The sequence below is a fragment of the Odontesthes bonariensis genome, chromosome 1 (genome assembly GCF_027942865.1).
Source record: "Odontesthes bonariensis isolate fOdoBon6 chromosome 1, fOdoBon6.hap1, whole genome shotgun sequence".
NCBI classification, from domain to species: Eukaryota; Metazoa; Chordata; class Actinopteri; order Atheriniformes; family Atherinopsidae; genus Odontesthes; species Odontesthes bonariensis.
The window spans coordinates 36197676-36219842 of NC_134506.1; the positions used below are offsets into that span (position 1 = coordinate 36197676).

The 22167-nt window shown below is 39.5% G+C and overlaps 1 protein-coding gene across 1 annotated transcript in view; it reads left to right on the plus strand.

The window, feature by feature from the left end:
- Positions 1 to 22167, plus strand: part of znf609b (zinc finger protein 609b) — an 86280-nt gene that overhangs the window by 21312 nt on the left and 42801 nt on the right. Inside the window, exon 2 of the mRNA XM_075465731.1 lies at positions 3891 to 4768. Coding sequence (XP_075321846.1) covers positions 4019 to 4768 — 750 coding nt within the window. The 5' untranslated portion in view covers positions 3891 to 4018. The remainder of the gene's footprint in view (positions 1 to 3890; positions 4769 to 22167) is intronic.

Sequence of the window (22167 nt, forward strand, 5' to 3'; positions counted from 1 at the left end):
CCGTCTTGTTTGAGAAGGCTAATTCTCACAGGGTTTACATGAACCATGAATTTTTCATGCAGTCCTGAGTGGATAAAACTCAAACTTTTAATGAGAATAATGGCTAATCCATTGGTTTTCTTTTCATATCTATTAAAGAAATACATTTGAGACACAAGTTATAGCCCTACAGTGTGTCTAGAAAAAAAATCTTTATTTTTCTTGACCAAGGTCAATAAAAACCACTCATTCTCAATTTAAAAGAATATGAAATTGGCAGAAGATAAACAAACCGTCTATTTGCGTTTGCCCTTTGGTTTATTGTTTCAGTTATGTGTGGGATGTTGGCAAAGCCCCTGCGCTTCTGGATATCCTTGACTGTTCAACCAGTCGGTACTTGCTTGATACACAGAGCCACAGCTATGCAGGGCATGTAGTTGAGATGGTAGAAATCTAAAGATCTCCTGTGAGCTATATTAAACCAGACTTCTCCTCCTTCTCTGCATAACAATTTAAAGTAACTTTGGAGAAACTCCTCTCTGTCCCTAATAAGATTTGAAGCAGTGGGAGCAGAGAGAGAGACTCTAATCATTATTCAGAGAGTGTGAACCTCACAAAAATAAATTATAGCTTAGTGTAAGCCTTTTATATTTGTAATTATACCATGAACCATGACAAAGAAAGGCCTGGGAACAATGGTAGGCTAGAAAATACTAAAGGACATTGCTCATGACTTATAATATTCTTGATAAATGTGTCTTCTTAAAAATATACTCTAGTGATTTATCTCGAGTTAGTTAAGTATTTATTGTGATAGTAGCAGACTCTGAGCTTCCTGGCCAAGTTGATCATGCTTTGAGATCTTCATGTCAACACATGCCTAATTTGAGGGCATATCTCATTTATGCCTGGGCCCAGGAATTATTTTTCTATCTGTGCAAGTTAAACAATAATTATCTGGTCTGCACTCTGATTTGAAACACATGTTACCCATCACAAGCTGTTATTTTTACTGCAGGGGGGAAAAATGGTGTATATTTGGTGAATTTCATGGTGTTTTTGGGGGATAATTGCTAGCATTTTAGCCCTTAAAAGCGTGGTCGTTTAACAGTAAGAGTCACTTTATGTACTTGACATTATGTCTGATGTTATTTTCCACATCTCCTTTTCACCCTCTCTGGATCTGTAGCTCTGTCATAGTTAAACAACAAGCTGAAATGGAAAATGAGCCCTTCTTTTTGTGGTTTGTGCCTGAAAAGACTCTCTCGGATCCATGTTTATAGACACGCGTCATACTCTAATTTCTGTTTTATGCACAGATGGTGTTCTTTGCAGTCGCATGTAGAAAACGACATGAACCTATATCTAATTTAATTTGTGTTTCATGCCAAATCGACCACAAATGGCCATCCCCTGTATTTCACTTTGCTCTGTCACCCCTGCGTGGCCTCTGATAGATAGAAAAGTGAAACTGGATCTGTGAAAAAAAGAACGAGCACTCTGGGAGTTGCACGGCTCTGCATGCCTTTCGCTCAATGGGGCACTCGCTGGGACATTTCCTCGGTGAAGCTTTTTCAAAAGGGGCTTGCACTGCAGTTCTAGCTAAGGGCAGTACAGTGGGTCAACTGCCGATAGAGTTACAACCTCTCCTTTGTGGAGGTGTTGGACAAATTAGACCTCACAACTGTTTACCCAGTCACACAGGGACAGCTGCATCTCTCCACCCTCCAAAACCTGTCACTGACTGTTGTTTCCTTTGGGGAGCCATCTGTGAGGAATAAGCAGGCACGATGATCAAATGATTGTTCAACAGTTTTACCTCCGTCACTGCTGGGGGTGACATGAAATGCAGAATGAGCTCTTTGCAATCTGTGATCCAGCTGCAGTGTTAGACTAATGATAGCTGTGTTGTGGTAGATTAAAGAGTGCTTTTTTTTTTTTTTTGATGGGCATTTATACTCTTACAGCAGGATGCTCTCATGGTGTTTTGTATTTCTTTCACATTATTTCTAAATAAAGACCAAACTGGTCACTGGTGTATGTCCTAACTCGTAAAAATCTGATTTCTTTCCCACTTTCATGATAGAAATGAACTGATTTGTTCTACCAAAAGTAAGAAAAATATTCTAATATATCCTGTTAATCTCTGTATGAGGGTTGTCCTAGAAACTGGTTTTATAAGCCCGCCAGGATGAGCCATATTTATACAGGCTAAACGTATAAAGATTTTAGCATTGATGATATTATTAAGAATTTAAATGCTTTGCTGTCTTGCACATTATCCATTAACAGGTCTGATGAATGCTGCAGATGTTAGATATATGGTGCAGCTAGATCTACATAACTAAAGTTGGATACAGTGTTCATGGTTTGTATTAATTTCGTCACTTTGTATTCTAGACTGAGTAGTAGTACAGTAGTCGGATGATTAACAGGAATTGTAAAATGTCAAATTATCTGCAAATAGTAACACATTTATCTGCTAGTCTTAAAAATGCTCAATCCATTAAGTCAAGCACACCGTTATGATTATTAGTAAAAGATAAAAATGGACTTTAATCATTTTTAAAAGGATCTTTAAAGGGCTCCACTCTGGCTGCAGCACAAACAAAATCACTCAAAAATCGTGCTAGTTTTCAGCCGTGTTGATCAGACCACCCCGAATGCAAGTGTAAAGTCTTTTGTACTTGAGCTACGTGTCCTTTGTGTTCTTTACTGCAACACCAGATGATCTTTGTTGTTTTCCTACATGCTGTGACGTCTCGGGTGACTATTCTGTAAGATTTTTAGAAAATGAGTTGCATTGACCTTGTAAGTTCTCCCACGAGTACTTAATACTGTTGAATATGGCGTAGAATACAACAAATGGTCGCAGGGAAGTTTACATCAGTGACGTTGGTTTGAGCAGGAGGCTTTTTTTCAATGTATGATGTTCAGTAAACTGGAGTGAAGAGCAGTAAAAGTAATCGTGCAGCTGTGTATTATTTGAAAAGCTTGTTATTCCCACTGAGAACTTGGTCTGTTTCCCAATAAATAAATAAAAAAAAACTCCCCAGGATCATTTCAGTGTTGCATAAAGCAGATCTGAAAACATCCATTAGAGCGTTCCACAAGTGGTTTGATGCTCATATTTTAAATGTTTTAAATGCAGGTCTGTGCAACTATTCACCAATTTTTTTTTTTTTTTTTTTTTTTTACACAGAAACATTCTCAAATATTTAGATAAAACAAAAAGGCTCTTCAGTCCTCTAAACCCATGCTAATGCACATCTTTGAAGACGAGGATTTAACAAGATTATCTTTATCCTTACCGAGCTGCAGTGCCTCCAAAATCAGCTGCAGCTGGTTTCTGCACCAAAGCGTTGCATTAATTTACTAAAACATATGAAATGTGTTGACCTTTGTATTATGTCGTGTTAGCAAATACAACCGCCGAGTTTTCTCTTTCACACACCGGCTCACATTTTAAGTCCCTCTGTTAATGCAAGATTACTATTGTGCTCTGGAGTTGAAAAGGCAAGGCTCCATAAACCGTGCGGGGGTTTGTAAGGCCGGCTTCTCTTTATTTATCAGCAGTGACACTATCAGCAGCGCCTCGTGAAAAGAGAGCCAGTCATTCAGAACAGTGGGGCCACCTTGGCTGTCAAAGAAGGATTTATGCTACATTTCCCATGGTTGCCATGACAACTGTGGGAAGTGATTATGAAGAGAGGTTTTTCGGAGCAGTGCTGTCACACCAGTGGGTATTATCATAGTGGTTTGCAGTGATCATTGGAGAATTACTGGCTTTTTTTTTTTTTTGTAATGCCCACAATGAAATTCTATGTTTTTGTGATGGTAGAGATGTGGTTGCTGCTATTCTGTCTCTGAAATATCGGATTAATAATTCTCTTCTCTTGTTTTCATTCCAGGGCAAAATGTGGTTAAATGGGACAAGAACGAGTAGACCGTGAAGATTCTCTAACCCTTGTCCCTGAGTCCCAACCGTCTGAGAGGGTGTCGGACCTCACTGAGGCAATCCTGGGCCGTTGGCACTAAAATGTCCCTAAGTGGTGGCACTGCAGGCGGGAAAGGTGTGGACTCTAATGCGGTGGACACTTACGATAGCGGGGATGAGTGGGATATCGGTGTTGGAAATCTGATTATTGACCTTGACGCTGACTTAGAGAAGGACAAACTTGAGATGTCTGGCACCAAGGACGGCATGGCGGCACCACCCAGTGCAGTGGCAGCGTTGCCTGATAACATAAGATTTGTGAGTCCAGTGTCTGGCTCTCAAGGCAAGGAGAGCAAATCCAAATACAAACGCAATAAGAACTCTAAAGACAATAGTAGCAAAGCTGGAGATGTGGGTAAAAAAGAAACTGCAGGACGGACTCAAGGGGAGCCGGTAGGTGCAGCAGCAAGTGCAGTAGCTGCTAGCAACAACTCCACCTCTGGGAAGAACATGGAAAAAGGGGGCAAAGCCTCCAGAGGTGTTCTCAGTGGTAAAAAAGAGAAAGAAGGGGCTAGTGGGAAAAGTAAGAAAGACAAGGCAGATGGTGCCCCAGTCGTGGCAATCGGTGTCGCGGAGAAGGATGTGTCTCAAGCCCAAGTCGCTTTGGGGAATAGTCGTAATACATCCTTTGAGAACCCACAATCAACAGACTTGGCAGATGCCAATCCAATGGGGAATATTGCACTTGAATCTGTTGGGATAGTACCAGCGTTGACCACAAAAGCTGAACCGGAGGAGGTGGAAAACGGTAATAGTGAATGCAAGACGTTAAAGAAGGTGAAAAATGAGAAGGTACGTTTTTACTTTAACTCTGTTTCCATGTTAGATGTTAGGTTTGTTTGGTGCCATGTTTCACTGATTAACATGCATACCATTAAGGTATTTTGCATTTTTTTAAATACATTGAAAATTTGTACATATGTTCTGATTAGTGTCTTAAAAACTTAAAAATCATTCAAAGACTAATCATTCCATTATTTTCTAGTGTTTTGCCTTCAACGTCATGTGTTTGAAATGTGAATTAGCAGCAAAGCTCGCCTCAGTTACTGGTGTCTTTTCCAGAGGTCTTTGAGATGTGTCTTTGAAACAGAGCCGGCTTTCATCGATTTTAATTTAATACAATCTGACCTAATGCTTTAGGCTTCTTGACATTGCGCTTGTGACGGCCTGTTGCCTACTGCAGGCACAGAGATGCACTGCATCCCCTAAAGCAATCTGACATGTGATGCATAAAGAAGACCCACTGCTGTTTTCTCTTTTATTACCATACAATGAATAAGGGCAACCTTGACGAGAATGATGCCGAGACCAGCTACAGGAAATGGCCCACACAGTGCTGTTCTTTTCTCCTCTTGACAGCAGAGACTCTTATTCATTTTTAAAGGATGCGTGAAGGATTGCCTTTGGGTTTTAAATATTTCTCATTTCATGTTAAGTATAAATCCTTAGATCATCGTTTCCGTTTATTTTTAAGGTGTTTTCTGCTTCAAATTCGCCAGTAAAGCATTAATAGCAGACTCGACTATAATAGAAATTGTCAGCCAGATACAGATACAGAGCGTTATGCCAGTGATGTGAAGCAAATGTCATATTGGGTTCCACTCTTCTTTACATAAACGATTTCAACACTGACGTTGTCATACAAGAATAATATAAAGATCTGTGTAGCTTTTCACCCACACTTATCTTGTTCACTCAGAGTTTATCTATCACTGTGTCTATTGTACGCCTCATAGCAGCCTTTTCATGCTCTTGCAGTATAAAAGACAGCAGAGCAGGGAGGTGCTGAGGACTGTTTTTGTCTGTCATCGTGTTCCATTCTTAATCCCACAAGCCCCAGCAATGCCTGGTGGAGCAGTGTGTGGGGGAGGGAGCTGGTGCACAGCACGCCTCCGTCGTTTTTCCTGCTGCTCTGAAAGTGGTGTGGGGGATGGGCTGCGAGGAAGCCTGTTTGATTCCTTAAATGCAGGACACTCAGTCATGAACACAGGCTGTAGAGCCTTCCTTGGACTGAATGCTGTGAAAGGAATTTCAGGAAAGTAGCGGTAACCATAATGTATTTCAAACGAAAAGGCTTTTGAGGGAGAACTACTTAATTTGTCGTCGGGCAAGAATGAATAAAGGAGAGGTCACAACTGCTTTCTCACAGCTAGCATGTGAAATGCATCTTTATTACAGTCCAGTTGCAATCAATTGTGGCTAAAAGAGCTGTTTTTTAGATCGGTGACCCCAATAAGAAAATGCAGCATAAGAGCGCTTATGTTTTGTAAGTGAGTTCGTCAAGCTGGCTTTAACATTGACCAACGTGAATGTGTCCCCCTCATAGGAAAATAGGCCAGGGTGAAGTCATGTAGAGCAACTGTAAGGATTGATTTGTGTCGTGTTGTTGCCATTGATTATAAACCACTTGTACAGATTTAAATGATCAGAATTAAACTTAATGTTGAAAGAGTAATAAAAAGCAAAGCTTTGAGGAAAACTACCCAGTCACACCAGCAGCTGTAAGCCAGCTTTATTTTCTCCACATTATAGACCTAATCCACACTTTTTAGCATGTGACAAACGTAGCTTGTTGGTTGACCCCTTCATCCAGTTTCCATACCTGGATTTGAATAATCAAAGGTATTTCCTTCTGTGTTTTTTCTTTCTGAGCTCTTGTTATTTAGCTCATAGTAAAGGGACACTGGAGTATATTTCCATTTGATAAAGTTTTTGAAAGCTTTAATACACCTAGTCAAAAAAAGTAAAAACTATTTTAAATGTCTTCCCAACAGAAACTTATCCGTCACTTACATTTCCCCATTTTTCACAATGCAACACTACACCCCCAATGTCCATTTATTTAATCTAATTGATAGTGGTGACCTTGTTTGAGCTTGCCCTCTACTTTAGCAATTATTAGCAGGGTCAAAGCTTCGAAGTATTTGAGTCAGCTCTGCTTGAAAAGACAAAATCACACCCATTTAGATTACTGAAAGCTCACCGAAAGGCACTCTGACTTTTCAACATATTTGGTCAAATCGACATATGTTAGTCAGAGAAATCAGCATCAGATATCATTTGACCTCCTTTTAATGTTTAAAAATGATATTTTATTATAGGGGTGATGTGATATGTTGGTATTGATGATAATCAAAATATTGAAATAGTAGAATATTGATTCTTTATTGATTAATACACTTAAAAGGATATTGCGATTTGATCTCAGCTTATAAAATAAAAAATGATTGATTTATAGATTTCCTATAGAGTGTAGCTCAATTACTGAAAGAAAAGAAGACACAAAAAGAGTGAACGCAATCGGCGTTTATTGAAAATCCAATATTATAACAGCCGTGTTTTAATGAAATAACATCATAACCAGCAGTTCCATCTGCAGCCTGAATGGCAAATTTGGCACAAAGTAATATGTATCTTGGTTTGGGAGATTCCAGCTAAACTATTTCATGCTATAACTGTCAGCTGATTTTAGCTAATGCTTTTTAAAATTCACAATATTAACTATCCCGTGTAGATGATAAGATTTAACCGTCAACAATAAAAGGAAAGGTTCATCAGCCACATGGCGAGCATTCACTGTCGACTGGATTTATATTTCTTTTACATCCTGTAGTGACTGTAAATTTTATGAGAAATAATGATTAAAATGATATCATTATATATTATGTTACACCCACTGACTGCCTAAAATTAGTATGCAACTATATGATACAGGCTTTTTAGGTATATTGGGTAAATTATGACTAGTTAAAGGTAATGTAATTAAGCATTGGGGTCTAGAAAACAGTTTCAACCTCATTACAAATTGCTTGTTAATTTGTAGGAGCGAGGTTTGTGTAATGCAAGCATTAATCGGTATGCGTTTCACCAACAATCTTGTTATCTATAGTAGTCGTATAATAGCCATGGCTATATTGTCTGCGTCTTAAGTTAAAGCTCCCATAAGCATTGGCCCTCAGATGCTGAATAAATCATCTCTACTTCCTTCGTACAAGTGCTAACCATCTCTGAGTGAGTCTCACTCTCCCACCTCTCATTATACAAATCTAAAGGAGTGAGGCATTTGTCAGCTTCCTCGATGTGCCACTGGCTTTGATAAATGGAGCAGCGCTCATGGAAAATTACATTGGCAGGGGGGAGAGAAAGGAAAGGCTGCACTTGAATGAAAGAGCACTGCCACCGATCTGCATTGCTGCTGATGTCCAGCTCGGGGAGTGCAGGGATCTCATGAGAGCTAGCTTGAGTTCTTTCTCATTGCCCGTGCCTGACTGTTGCTATTGTGTTACAGCTCATTCCTTTTAAGTAGTGCCAGGGATTTTAAAGGCTGTGGAACAGAAAAGAGACTGTGACTTATTTTAAGAAGGGTTGCAAAGTACAACAAGCTCGCTTCAAAGGGAGGCTGTTAGCCCACCTGATTGTGTTCTGGTAAAGATAAACCTGCGTTTAAAAATCAGAGCTGATGCTTTATTAACTGAACAATTTAACCTCAGGAACTGAAGCTAAATTCAGTCAAATTCTTGGGGTACAGACGAGGCACCATATTGGATATTGCTCAATGAATAAATATGCAATTGAATTCTGCTTCAGTTAATTAAATTAGTAAAAACATCACTTTTAGTGCATTTTTCATACACTAAGAGCCATGAAAATTTAGACAGTGCGCCATCTTGCTATAGCTTCCATATGTAGGGGCAGAGTCCAGTATCTGGTTTCACAAAGAGAAGACAGACGACATGGATATCGGTTGTCAGGTGTCAATTTACAACACCTAGCTAGCTAAAACACCCTTTAGCTAGCATCAAGGCAGCTGCAGTGGTTTAGTAGCTGTGTCACTTTAAAGATGGGTATGAAAATAGTCTTTATCGATATTCCACCTGTTCTGGGCTTCGTTTGTCTCCGCTTTATCCATTCTCTTTCAAACTGATATGTATAGTATATCAAGAGCAGGAGGTTATTGTTGCTTTGTTGTGATTTTTGGCTTCACAGAGTGGCGGTACCACCTCCTAATGCACTGCTCATAACTCTCAGACACTGAAATCTGTGCCTCATTTCTGGAACCTTCTGAAAAAGGATTTCCTTCTTTAGTTGTTCAGCAGTGCAAAGATAAAATGAAGCTATGGCTTGAACTTCTATCCGACGACTAATTTACATTTTTAAATGTACAACTTAAGCTGCATTCTGACCGTGGGAGCCTTTTCCAGGAACTAAAGTATTTTTTTTAAGCTTTTTTACAAGGTCCTTTCCTCGATTCCCCTCCATTTCCACCGCAGGAACCATGGACTAAATGGAGTCATAGTGGGATGTTGATTGACCTCAAGTATTAATTAACAGATGGAGCTTAACTCAGGATAAGAAAAGAGCAAATTCAGAGCCATAAAACTTTCATTTCAGATTAATTGTATAAATGTTAACAGAGCTTAAGTGTACTGCCTCATTTAGGTGTCTGACAAAGCATGATCAGAATTGCAGTGCTGACACTCTACCAAGAGGTTAGAATTTTACTCTTAAGCTGTTTTATTTGCCCAATCAAACCTGAACCTCACTCCTCAGTATAAACAGTAAAGGACCCAGGGGACCAATGATCTTTTGGTTCCTTAAAGAAAAGCTCCAGGGTGTAAAACATCTGGATTCTGTTGGTTGAAATGAGTCTTTAGTGTCTTCCAGGACCTAAAAATAAGTTAAAAACCTTATAAACAATTTTTTTTCTAGTACTACTCAAATCTTAGACATATGAAAAAAGGCATTTAATTTCTCTTTACATTGTATTGCTTCATGATATTGTTGAACCCAAAAAACACAGTATAATATGAAAATATTTCACTTAAAGAATCTAACACATGCAATTCATGTTCCCTGTAATGTTTACTGAACAACTCGGGTTGTTTTTCATCACAAACCGCTTGTTATTTTTAAAATGGTTTCACACAAGACATTGATTGTATTATCAGTCTTCATGGCCACAGAAAAGTGGGTCTAGGAGCTAATTAGCGCTACTCCATAAATATGAATTTTTTTCACCTGGAAGATAAAAACCGTTTTGACCACTGAAAAGCCGGCATGACGAACTGTAGTTAGCCAAGTATTGGATTACAATTGCTGTAGAGGAATGAATTTACTGATTGAAAAGCAATCGATCGTCTTGGACTCTCTTCATCGGCCAATGGTAAAGGTTGTCGGCGCGTCAATTATTTTAAATCTGAGAGAAGCACCTCAAGGGCTTCAAGCATTGGCTGAGCCTCTACAGTGGATTTTATTTAAAAAATTTCTCCTGATCTGGTTCATTGCTGCTCTGATTTCTGTGTTGTTGCCTATTTGAAACATTCACCTTCAGGGAGTTCTTCACTCAACACGAAGAATTCCCTGTAGCTGCTGCTGCTTTCACTACAGTATGAATAGCTCTGAGGTCATAATAACAATATTACTTTTACATATTAAAACCACTGCTGGAGTGAATGTGTATTTTTGAAATGATACTACAAACTTATATTGGTTGTTTCTTCATACATTTTAATAAAATGTGAATTTCCGTGTCCTGGGAACGCTCCTTTTTGGCAGCGGAGGATGACGCATACCACACATACCACACATCCTCAAGGTTCACTGTGCCCTATCCCTCTCAGACAAGCCAATGCAAATCAAAACAGGTTGTAGAAACACTGCAAATCAAAAAGGCAACATAATGGGGGACATTTTGAAATGTCACAAGTTATTAGTTGTTACATACGATGATGAAGGGCTTCAAGGGTGATGGGAGGCACTTTTGTTGTATGAATTTTTTACATCTAAAACCTTATGTACCTTATGTAATCCAATGAACACAACCTTTTGTAAGTAGCTTGCTTTTCTCAAACTTTGTTATTCATTTATTTATTTATATATATATATATATATATTAAGGCTTATCAGATATAGACATTAGCTTAAAAATCATTGAGATGGATGTAGTTTTACTTAGGCTGGAAATCTAGTTGCTGTTTCACCTCGTGTTCACATAAACACCCGTCATCTTGTTAGCGTAGTTGCACAAAGGGGCAAACAGAAGTACTTTGATAAACGGTAAACATGGCGTCAGAAGAGGTTGGCATTTAGTTGATCTTAGGAACATGATAGAAAAAGTGACGGAGGCAGTATAGTAGATGGTATCTAAGGCCCCTAAATCCAGGCATTGGAAAGAAATTAAAGATGAAAAACATTAACATCCGAAACAATTCTTGCACACATTGCTTCCGGTCACCTACATGTTGGAACTTAAGTATTCGCAACGTTAATTTCTGAGGACGCACCAAACAAATGCAGGAGGCGAAGGTAAGGCAGCCATGATAAACCTGTAGTTGACAGGTTGTTCTGCATAAACCCCATATTCTGTCTAAACAGTCACATCATTTAATGTTGGTGTGGGGTATTTTCATTTGTTACGCAATCCTAAGACTTTTTCTCTGAAAAACCAACTCTCAATAATCTCAGTAGCTAACTTCTGCCACGAATAAGCATCTGTAGCATCTGTTTGTAAAGGTCAGTATTCCATTTTTCCAATGTTTAGTTGTTATGTTTCACTCAAATTCAATATTACAGTTGAAAACCATTCAGTTTCTCTTTGCTATATGAAACACTCAGCAAGCTTTATAACAAAAATTGTGTAGAGAATTATTTAATTACTAATTAACCCACAATGTTCTGAGATCCCTCAGAGATTTATATATCGAATTAGAAGAGTGCCGTTACCCCAAAGGTTGTAGTCCTGCTGCACTAGAAAATTCTTATCTAGCCGCTCCGTGGCTGTTAAGTTTGGAAATATTTAATTGTCGTCTTTGGTCTTGATTTAGTCACCTTTACCTTGATGAATGTTTAGCCTGATATGTGTTCTGCCACCTTAAGATTTTTGTTATTTATCACTTTTGATACTGAGTAGAAAGTGAACCTTTTTCACTCCAAATGCAGTTTAGAATTAGGAAGCGGATTAGGAGTTTACAAATCAAATTGATTGATATTCATTAATAGATTTTTCTTTTTATCAAGCAAAAAATTCTCACTGATATCAGGCTCCGAATATAGGAGTGTTTGACCAAATTAAACCAGAGTTGCCCCTCCTGATTTTAAGAGAAGAAATATTGTCTAAAATCTGGGTCTGTACTCATGTTTGGTTCGAATTATTAAACCTCCTCAGTAATATTTATCTTAGCAGTCAAGCAACAGTGAACCAGGAAATGTTAGCACATATAAAACTGACAGTTTCACCTCAAAGTATTGCTAAGGAGTCATCAATTCAATTTGTCTTCCCAACCATGTTTTTCATTAAAAGTCTTGAGACTTTCCTCTTAAATTGCTTCTTACTGCAAGATATTGCTGACACAATGCAAGTTTTTGTGCAACAATCCCACATATTGTTGACATTTTCTTCTTTATAAGATCATGTGACATGGTGCATTGTTACCTTCCTGCTTCGATTCGGTCATCTTCTGAATGAGCTGTGGTATGTGATGTTCCATGACTCTCAAATCTTGTAGTGTGCTCATCTGTGAGATTCGAGAGAATATCCTTTTTAAGCTTACTAATATTGATTAAGTAGCCCAATTTCAAAATAAGTTTGGATTTTAAAACTCCTTTTGGCTTAGTCTGGCATAATTGATGTGCTAGCTTTGGGGATGTCTGCTGGTAATTCAGTGAAAGTTTTTAACATCTGTTTTGAGTTACCATTCAAACAGGAAGTTGACAACGTGTTGTTTCCAAAGCCCAAAAATGCCGAGTATAAGACCCCAAATCCAGACAAATTGAAGAGGAGATTTGTAGGATAAAGGACAGAAGCAAAATGGAGACTAAGGAGTAGGAAGTTTAAACATTATTAGGACATGATATTGGAAATTTGGTATTGTGTGTTTTGCTAAAAAATGGCTGCAGGAACGTAGCCCCGACTCCAGTGCCTCTTTATTCAGCTCTCAGAATATACGGGCAGACAGAGACTGCAGGCAGAGCGGTAACAGTACTGCAGTGCTTGTTAGCAACGGTTGGTGTAATCCTGGGCATTTCACTGAGAAGTATTTTAGAGTCTCCGTTACGCAGATAATGAACTGCCGGCTGTGAGGGTTCGCTGGACTTTCTTGCCAAGCCTGTCTGTGGCATTGTCGGTTCAGTTGTGGCCAAGCTTGCAAACACAACACCACCATGCAGTCATATCGATCTTTGGAGATTTCAGTCACGCCTCTCTGCTGCACTTCCCACTTTCTGTTTGTCAACTGATTTTAATTTCTTTCTTAAGTTTATATTGAATTATTTCTGAATAATTTACACTGTAACAGTAGATTTAACTTAACTTTAACTTTTCTTCAATTAAATAAAAGTCAGATTTTCTTTAGGCTACGTTCTCACCTGTGGTTTTATTCAACTAGTAACGAGGGGAGCCTTAGGAGGTCTTGAACTGCCTCAAAAAATAATGAAACAGGAAAGGTTTTCTGTCAGACTGTTATTTAGGTCACGTCTGATCATTTTTTTTCAAAGCTAATTAAGGCATATTTAAACTCCAAGACAACATACAGGGAATGTAAATCTAAATCATGGCTCTTTCAGGTCGTTTGCCTTCAATTTGGTCATAAAATACATTTTTTAAGTTGGTTTCGTCATTGGCGTTATAGTTTTGATTCGTCCTGTGTACGGTCTGTAAAACCTACCTAAGTTTTATTTACAAAAAAACAATGTAATCATACAGTGTTATCCAATAAAACACCAAGTCGAAAGCTTCATCAAGAATTGATACGAAGGTTTGCTGCAGGAAATCAAAAATGCATTGGGCTGCTTTTTTAAAAGCAATCACAGATCTGTCAAACAAAGAACTTGTCACGCTTTGTCTTTTCCTCCCCGTCTTTCTCTCGGCTAAGCTTTCCAGGAGGTGAGTCGTACTGTGTCTGGATCCGCTTGCTAGGAGGGAGGCATGTGTGGGGGGAAGGGAGCTAAGGCTTGTACAACTAATTCAGCTCATGAAAGACTTATGCAGCAAGAGCAGCTGTCTTCCATTGTCAGCCTGCAAATTTCCAACGTGCCTCATTTCGCCTCTTAATGCGTGAGTAGCAAGAGAGCCGGGGAGGGGAGAATAGGGGAAGCGAACCAAAATAAGGAGGAAAAAACAATCGAGAAAAGAAGAAGGCAAACATCAAAACTTTCACATCACTAACTCGATGTTGTAGGCTTAGTTCTGTTTTTCTATTTAAAATTGTGGTGGGTGTGCGGTCGGACCATGGTCTAATAATAAACCGTGGGCCTATTCAAACCCAGTGTGCAGACAGATAAAAAAGGCTCTGCTGTTGTGAGAAGGAAGGGAGAGGGCATATGAGGGGTAAGATGAGGGGGAGGGGACAGGGTAAGAACTGCCTGAGATTAGGAGAGGAGGGAGGGTGAACAGTGTTATGAATGGATAGAGTCTTTAACCCCCCCCAACACACTGAATAGTTTGTCACAGGCTGCTGCGGCTGTATGTGGAATGAGAGGAGCTGGCTGAGAGCTCTTGGATTCCTGAATCCTTGAGGCATGTGGTCTGATTAGCAGAACAAAACCCACACAGTGGGGAGGAGCAGACGTGGCTTCTCCCCCCCCCACCTCAACTGGAATTTTTCTCCCAGTGAGCAAAGAGGTGGCTCAAACTTTGTACTGACTTGCTACGGTTGTAAAAGAGTTTTCAGGCTATGTTGGGGATTTCGCACTTGTTTCTGAGGGCTTTGTCTCTGCAGGGCCTCTTGTTTTGGCCATGAGAAAAGAAGCTTCTCTTAATTCTTAGCTCATGATCGTTCATCACTTAAATTTTGCCATCATGTATAGCAGGTTTGAAATAATTATCGGTACCCAAACACTGAGAAAGCCATTGTAGTCAAAGAGTTTAGCTTGTGGAAGGTTTTTAGTTTAACAAAGAGGAAGTTAACAGCAAGGCAGTGTTTGAACAAGAGTGTTAAAGAGAGGATTACTTGCTTCTTACCCTCCCCCTTTAATGCTCCTCCAAAGGGATTGTTTTCAGCAAGTTTGTTCAGTGGAACAAGTTTAGGGACTCGCTCACGTTTCTGCTGTGAAATTCTTTGCCTTGTGTCACCATTCCTTGTTACTTCATCTCTGCTGAATGCTAACACTCATTTGGCTTTATTCATCCTGCCTAAAGAAGCTTAAGATCTCAAAGGAGCAAGAAAACTTTTAAAAATATACGTTTGTCATATCTAATCACAATTCTACTTTGATAAGGTCAGCATTTTGCAGTCTCCACACAACGCCCCTTTGAGTTTGATATTTGATGTGACACCATGTCATGCATGCATTTGAAATATCACGCGCTAACAAAGGGGTTATCCTCCCCCCCTTAGATTGAAGTTTCAAATAGCATTGCCAGTTCTCTCTTGTTCTTCTTCTTTTTTTTTTTTTTTAAAGCATCAAATATAGTGTTTTGGTTTTTTTTTTTTCTATGGAACTTCCAGGCCACAGGCTGAAGCTAACAGCCTGCTGCTGCAGAACATCTAGTCCAGACAGGATGATGTACTTGACCCAGAAAGTAAAAAATGATTTGGAAAGACTGGTTGCAAAGCCTTTTGGGAAAACAAGTGTACACATTTGTCTGTGGCATGTTTAGACTGTTTTACTTCTGGGTACTTGAAATATAGTTTCATTGGCGTGTGTCCTCCTAGATCCTATTAGACCAAATTCTAGTTGAGATTGAGTATCCTGAGTATATTTATGGAGAAATTGAGGAGGTTTTATTTTTCTGTGAAACCCTCTGTGGAGTGCAGAACCATTGATTTTTCTTTTTCAATAAAGCATTGGTGACTCAAGGTTTACATTCAGTTTCAAAATCTCTATTATTGTTTAACTTCACGCTGTTTTTTTGTGTTTTTTTTTTATGTTTTGTTCAAGACAAGGACTGTAAAACTGCCTTCTTGGTGCGTTTATTATTTATTTTCTTTTTTACTGTCAGTTCCTGTTACACACAAACAGACTTGTCATTTTCCACTCGCAGAAGTAGACGAGCGAACAAACACACATAATGATTAATCCATTTTCTCATCCGTCAGATGGTGTTGTTTGTGGGTGTTGGGTATTGTTTTCTGGCTGAGGAGGGTCTCTGCCTTTATACATCTTGTTAGGTTTTGTGAGACGTCAACAGGCTGTTGACGATAACACAGCGGTCAACATTTTGAGGGGACGGGGGGGGGGGGGGGGATAAGATCATGCGTGAGCCCTCCTGGGCTGAGAGGTCAGCCTCGAGAGCAAAGCCTCTAAACAAGCGTCTCTCTAATCCGGCGACTGTCGTTCCCATTCGGAACTTAATTGAATTTAATCTGTTTGAATTTAAATAAATGAGTCTTCTATATTCAAAAAAATTAAACAATATAAAGGTCTTTTGGTTTATTACATTGGAGGCTTGTGCGTGTGAGTGCATGCGCGCTTCCAAGCTTGGAAGTGCAGATCTGAGATGAAAGGATTTTCTTTCCCATTCTAATCCACACAGACAGCCAGGCCCTTGTGATTATTCCCGCCTCCCTCTCTACACTCATCTCTTTGAATACCGGGCCTTTCTAATTCACCCTAAAAAGGGTTTCAAAAGGGGATTATACCGCTGATGGAAAATAACGGGAGAACAAGTCCGTCCTTTGGGACCAATGTCAAACTTTCATGAGTTGACTGATTGCCTCACCATGTACAACTGTTTACTTTTAGCAGTTTGTTTTAAATAAAGAATTACAGATACAATCTTTAATTATATTTTTAAAGGAAAATTTTCTAATAGCCGTCATTAAAGAAAATTCCCAAAGACTACAATCTCCCCTTCACAAGGAGAAATGACATGTGACCTTCCATAAGCTATTTTCCAATCTACTGGAATTTTTGTTATCAGATAATCAACATAGGAATTCTTTTTTTTTTTTTAAACCTTTTTATTGAGAAAAAGAAACAAGAATAGTGAAAATGACTTATCGGTAAGGTTACAAAAGATTGATCTTTTTCTTTTTTTAAACACACAGAACACCCCCCACCCCGATTAGACCACAATAATAATAAGAATGATAAGGTTTTAGTAACAGGTAACTATAAATAGATACACCTTTAACAATTAAGACACAAATAAATGAAAAGGATTTCAATGAGGGATAGCATGACTACAGATCTCTGCATGCCGGGCCAAGTGTGCTGTAGTGCGGACTCAAGCCACTACTGACCTCTTCTAGCTTAGTCTATCAGTGTGTTGGAAGTTCTTGAAGATTACTAAAGTATGACAGAAGAGGTTCCCAGACTGACTGAAATTTGTCTGAGCACATAGGAATTCTTGACGGATACATTTTTTTATTACCATTGATGCAACGCTGAATGTGTCGTCATTGATGCCCTTAGAGATTACTTTGATGGTTAATGGGAGACTATATATGCCAGTTTCAGTTATATAAGGGGCTAGCCTGGATATTTAACCAATTATCATGATGTCAATAGAGCCATCTCCACACATGCTCTGCAGCCTTGAAATTCTCTAGTCTTTACCTGGAGGAGCTGAGATGTGGGAGTGTAAATGTCCAAATTGGTTGGACCAGGCTTGAACCTGCCAGCTACTCGGTAGTCTCTGCATAACATTCAGTTGAGCCCGTATGTGGCCAGTGTAGGCAATTACCTAAGAATCCTGTGACAGTGTGTGCATGCTGATTACATTTCTATCTTGGGACTGGTGCGAAAAGAGAAGAATGCAAACATCGGAAGGCAAAGATGAAGGCTCATTTAACACAAAACATGACTGAAAATCCTGGGAGGCGATGAGTTTCAGAGTATACCGTTTCATCGTGTCCTCAACCTCTTAACCCTTTAGGCGCCAAGATTGTTTTTTGAAAATACTGGATTTTGACATTAATATTTCAAAAGCTGGTGGCTGAAAGGGGGTTAAAGATAGATGGCTACTGTACATTAGAAAAATGTTGCCCATGATCCATAGTTTATGTGGGGTATGAAATTATTGATCTAATTTGCATATTATGACGTCATCAGGTGGCAGCCATTTTGAATCTCATTATGTTCAGGAAATATTGGAATTGAGTGATTATGAACTTGTTTTAAAACTTTTTTTTTCTTTTTGTCTATTTATCATCATCTATAATGATCAGGGAACAGGAAAGCAACAATAAAACAGAATAATGTAGTAAAATATTACTATATCATCATTACCATATAGTAGGAAAACACATGCGAAAAGTTGCCTTTATTTTTTCAGGAAATGGTGGATATTGACTTGATGTTTGAACTTATTTTCATTTTTCTGTCTTTTACCATCATTCATAAGGAGGAAACCAACAATAAAACAGGAGAAAGTGGTAAAATACTGTCATTAGGCTACCATAGGGTAGGAAAACGCATGCAAGAAGTGGAAGACATTGAATTGATTTTTTTTTTTTTTTTTTTAACCTGTTCAACCTTATTCATAATGATCAGGAATGAGGAATACAATAATAAAACAAGTAGTAAAATGTCAGGATCATTGCGCTGGCGGATAGGCGCGCCGCGGCACCGGGGGCTGGATGGAGAGAGCGCATGCTAAAGATACCAGACCCACTTCTCCCACCCCTGATTCCTCGACCAACACCTCTTCGGACACTGCGACCGCGTTCCCCACTACCACCCACTCCATTGAGGTTGGATAACGGCACCGAATGAGTTGGAGAGTGTGTGTGTGTGCTTGGAGAACAGCCTCGCTTCGCATGCCGGCACCATTGCCTTCGGAAGTTTCACCGTGGGAAGCATGAGCGCTCGTCCGATCCTCCTCCTCACGAGGTAAAAACTCTCCTTCGGAGTCGGAATCGGCAAATAGCATGCTCAATACTTCCGCATGGTTCAAGTTCTTACAAGCCATGGTGTTAAAAACTCACTAATAGTTCGCTGAAAATAAAAATTCGACTCGCACGTCTCTACAGAAAAGCTCTGAATAACTGCTTCCGTCTGAGCTTGCGCGGCTTTTTTGCACTGCCTTATAAAGACACTGTGAACTACAAAATGACGTGAGCTTGGTCTTGTTTGAAAGGGTAACATGTTTGCCAACTAGTGGTAGGAGGACTGAACACCTTAAAGCCCGTTTAGTTTATCTACAGACTGTTTTGTTTATGCTGACGTCATGTCGCAATTCTGCGACTTTGGCGGTTAGAGGGTTAAGGCCGAGTTATACTTTTTTTAACTGCCCTTGCGCTTGCTTCTTGCGCTTGTGTTAATGGCTCGAGACGTTTATGCTTCATTTTGCTTTGCCGGCGCTTGCATGTGCTGCTTGGCAATTCACCGCCAGGACAGTAGGTGGAGTAGCGGGTTTTTTCAATGACAAGCCTACTACAATTAAAGGAAATTCACCGCCAGGACCTCTTCGGCAAGTCTCTCTTCGAGTGGATTCATCATAGACATAATATATTATATATATATTATGTCTATGCTTCTTCTTCTTCTTCTTCGCTTTCTACCTTGGCGTTTGAAAACAGCGGTCTTTTTTTTTTTAAACTTTATTAGTAATTCAACAAAATAACAGTTTACAAATGTGAGCATAACGCCAAAAGGAAGATAGCCAGGGGGAGCATAGGAATAATAATAATATAATAAGAAGATGACCTTCATAATGCACTTACCAAAAGAAAAAAAACAGCGGTCTTTTATTAGGGGATGAAACCGGAAGATGAACACGCCGCCGGATGTGACGTAGATAGTGGCTTGTGCTCGCGTCCAGAGTGGCTACTCTATAGCTCTGCTCGCGTCTTGCGTCTTGTCTTGCGTGAAGTTTAGAAAATTGAGGTGACACAGGCAAGCACGCAAGGGTGGGGGCTTGCAACCGCGCAAGGGCTTGCGTTTCTTCTTGCGTCTTGCTTTACCGACTATAAACCAGGCTTTAGTCACAGACGATCCCCCCCATTGTGTGCGACATGTGTGAAAGGCAACCATGTCCAAACCAGACTCTCAGAACATGGTCAGAAAATGGTTTGATATCCCTGCTTAATTTGACTGGACAAATAAAAGCTTTACATTGTGCCACTTCCTCTAATTCCAGAGCGCGATTGTCGTCAGATTATTACACTGAAGCTGCTCATGTTTAAATATGTTGGAAAATGTGAACATTTGAGAATCAGGTAAAGCATCTTGTGGCTCAGTGACCTGGGCCTCAGACCAACAACTTAATGCTTCATCTCCACTAAATCCCTTAAATCCTCATCCCAATCTACTGCTCTTCAAGAGAAAGACAGAAATAGACATCGTATGTGTTCTCGGTACCTAAACATCGTTGGCTTGTGCTCTTCCCTGCCATAAATTGATAGATGATATCTAACTGTTTCACATAAGCATCAAGAAGTCGTCCACTGTTGACATGATATTTAGGTTGTGTAGCTGGCAGAGGCTTTTCGACCGGGGCCAGGCTTGGCCTATGAAGGAATGAGAGCATTTAAATAACAGTGTAAAGACTTCTGATTAAGTTATTGTCAGCAGAACAACCAATCAAAGCAGTTCCACGTTGAAGACTGAGCCAAACACTAACCTCAAAGTGTGTTTTCAGTTTGGGAAATATTTAATGCCAGAGGAGTTATAATGGAGAAGCCGAGCCTTAAAGCAGACCCAAGTCCAGTGTAAATTGGATGAAGGACTATATAAAATTTTTTTATGAACCTAATGTTAAAATATATTGAGTTTGACTTCTTGCCTGCGACTTTTTTTTTTTTTGTAACATTAGTCATTTATTCCGCCTCTTGTTCCAAGAAATCAAGTCTTCACAATACATCAGACTCACATTCCAGACTTTTGAACCCTGTGTCTTATAAATTATTCCTATGTACATAATTTATTATATTTAGAACCTTAAATGCCACAACTGATAAATGTAGGTTGTCTTTTGCTTATGCTTCTCTTCAAAAATTGGCTTGGTACCAAAGACTTTTATAGTCTCCGGTGTATGAAAGTTTGATTTTTCTCTCGCTGTTTCCTTAAACGAGAGTACCACATGCATCAAAGTCACCCCTGCCACAGCAGAGTCCCCTTATGAATGCTGATATCCTCACTAGAGACTGCATCAGTGTCCTTGAATACAGAAGCATTGCATTATCTTGTGAGAAAGAGTCCCCTGTCAAAACATCCCATCATGGCGCAATTTTCTCCCAGCGTTGTTCCAGACTCATTTGGTCAGCAGTCTGCGTTTAGTAGTTATGGGCAAGGCTGTGATGTGGGGAGTACAGCTGGAAATGATTAAGCAACCATAACTGAGAAGAGAAAACTACTTAAGAATCCAGGTGGACATTATACTGTATGCGAATCGCCACTGGCTGACACCTTAGAAGCTATTATTCTTCCTGTGGCCAACATTCTCTTTCATACCGGAAGGTATTTTATTGTCCCCCAATACACAAAAGTGAACGTCTGACTGGGAGGAAACCAGAACCACCTGGAAGAAACCCACGAGGCACAGAGAGCGCTTGCAAACTCCACCCTGAAATGTCTGGCAGCTACCCTGCATGTTTTAAACCGCTCTGTGTTTTGATGCTTACTAAAAAAAAAAAAAAAGTAGCATTATCAAGCAAAGAATTTGAAAAAAAAAAGAGATAAATCTGGCTCAACTTTTTTACCGTTTTATTATATTTTGAAGGTTATCTTGCTGGTCCATGTGCAGTTGTAAACTGGTGGATTGGTTTGCTCTGTGAAAACCATCAGTCTGCTGCACGGGCCAGCGTCTGGATCCACAGACGGCTGCTTTTGGACTGGAACGACCTGTATTGGATGATAAAGTGATTTTCACATAAGATGTTAGGAGTGCTGCTTCTTCTTCTCCTTCTTCGGATTATTAACCTATGTGTACTGGAAAAGCACAGTCCTGTTTCCTAAATTCAGGTCCCTTTTGTGAGGTTTTGACCATGAAAATATGCCAAATGGAGAAAGAGAGTCGCATGAAGTGAGCAGCATTGAGACCTAGTTGGATTTTAGATCACAAGTATTAAAAGTACTGAAGGTGGACACTGCAGCAGTGTTTATTATCCAACTTAAAATGGCAGTTTAATGGTGAAAAGTCTGGTGCCACGGCTTCATTTCTTGTAACTAGATGTTTAAAATTCACAAGGAAAGACAAACTATGAGCATAAACTGGAGGGGTGATACTCCAGTATTGACAATAATTGTGCTATTAGAAGAATGAAATGATTGTCAAATGACTGACTTTTAAGACCAACAATAGCTACTTG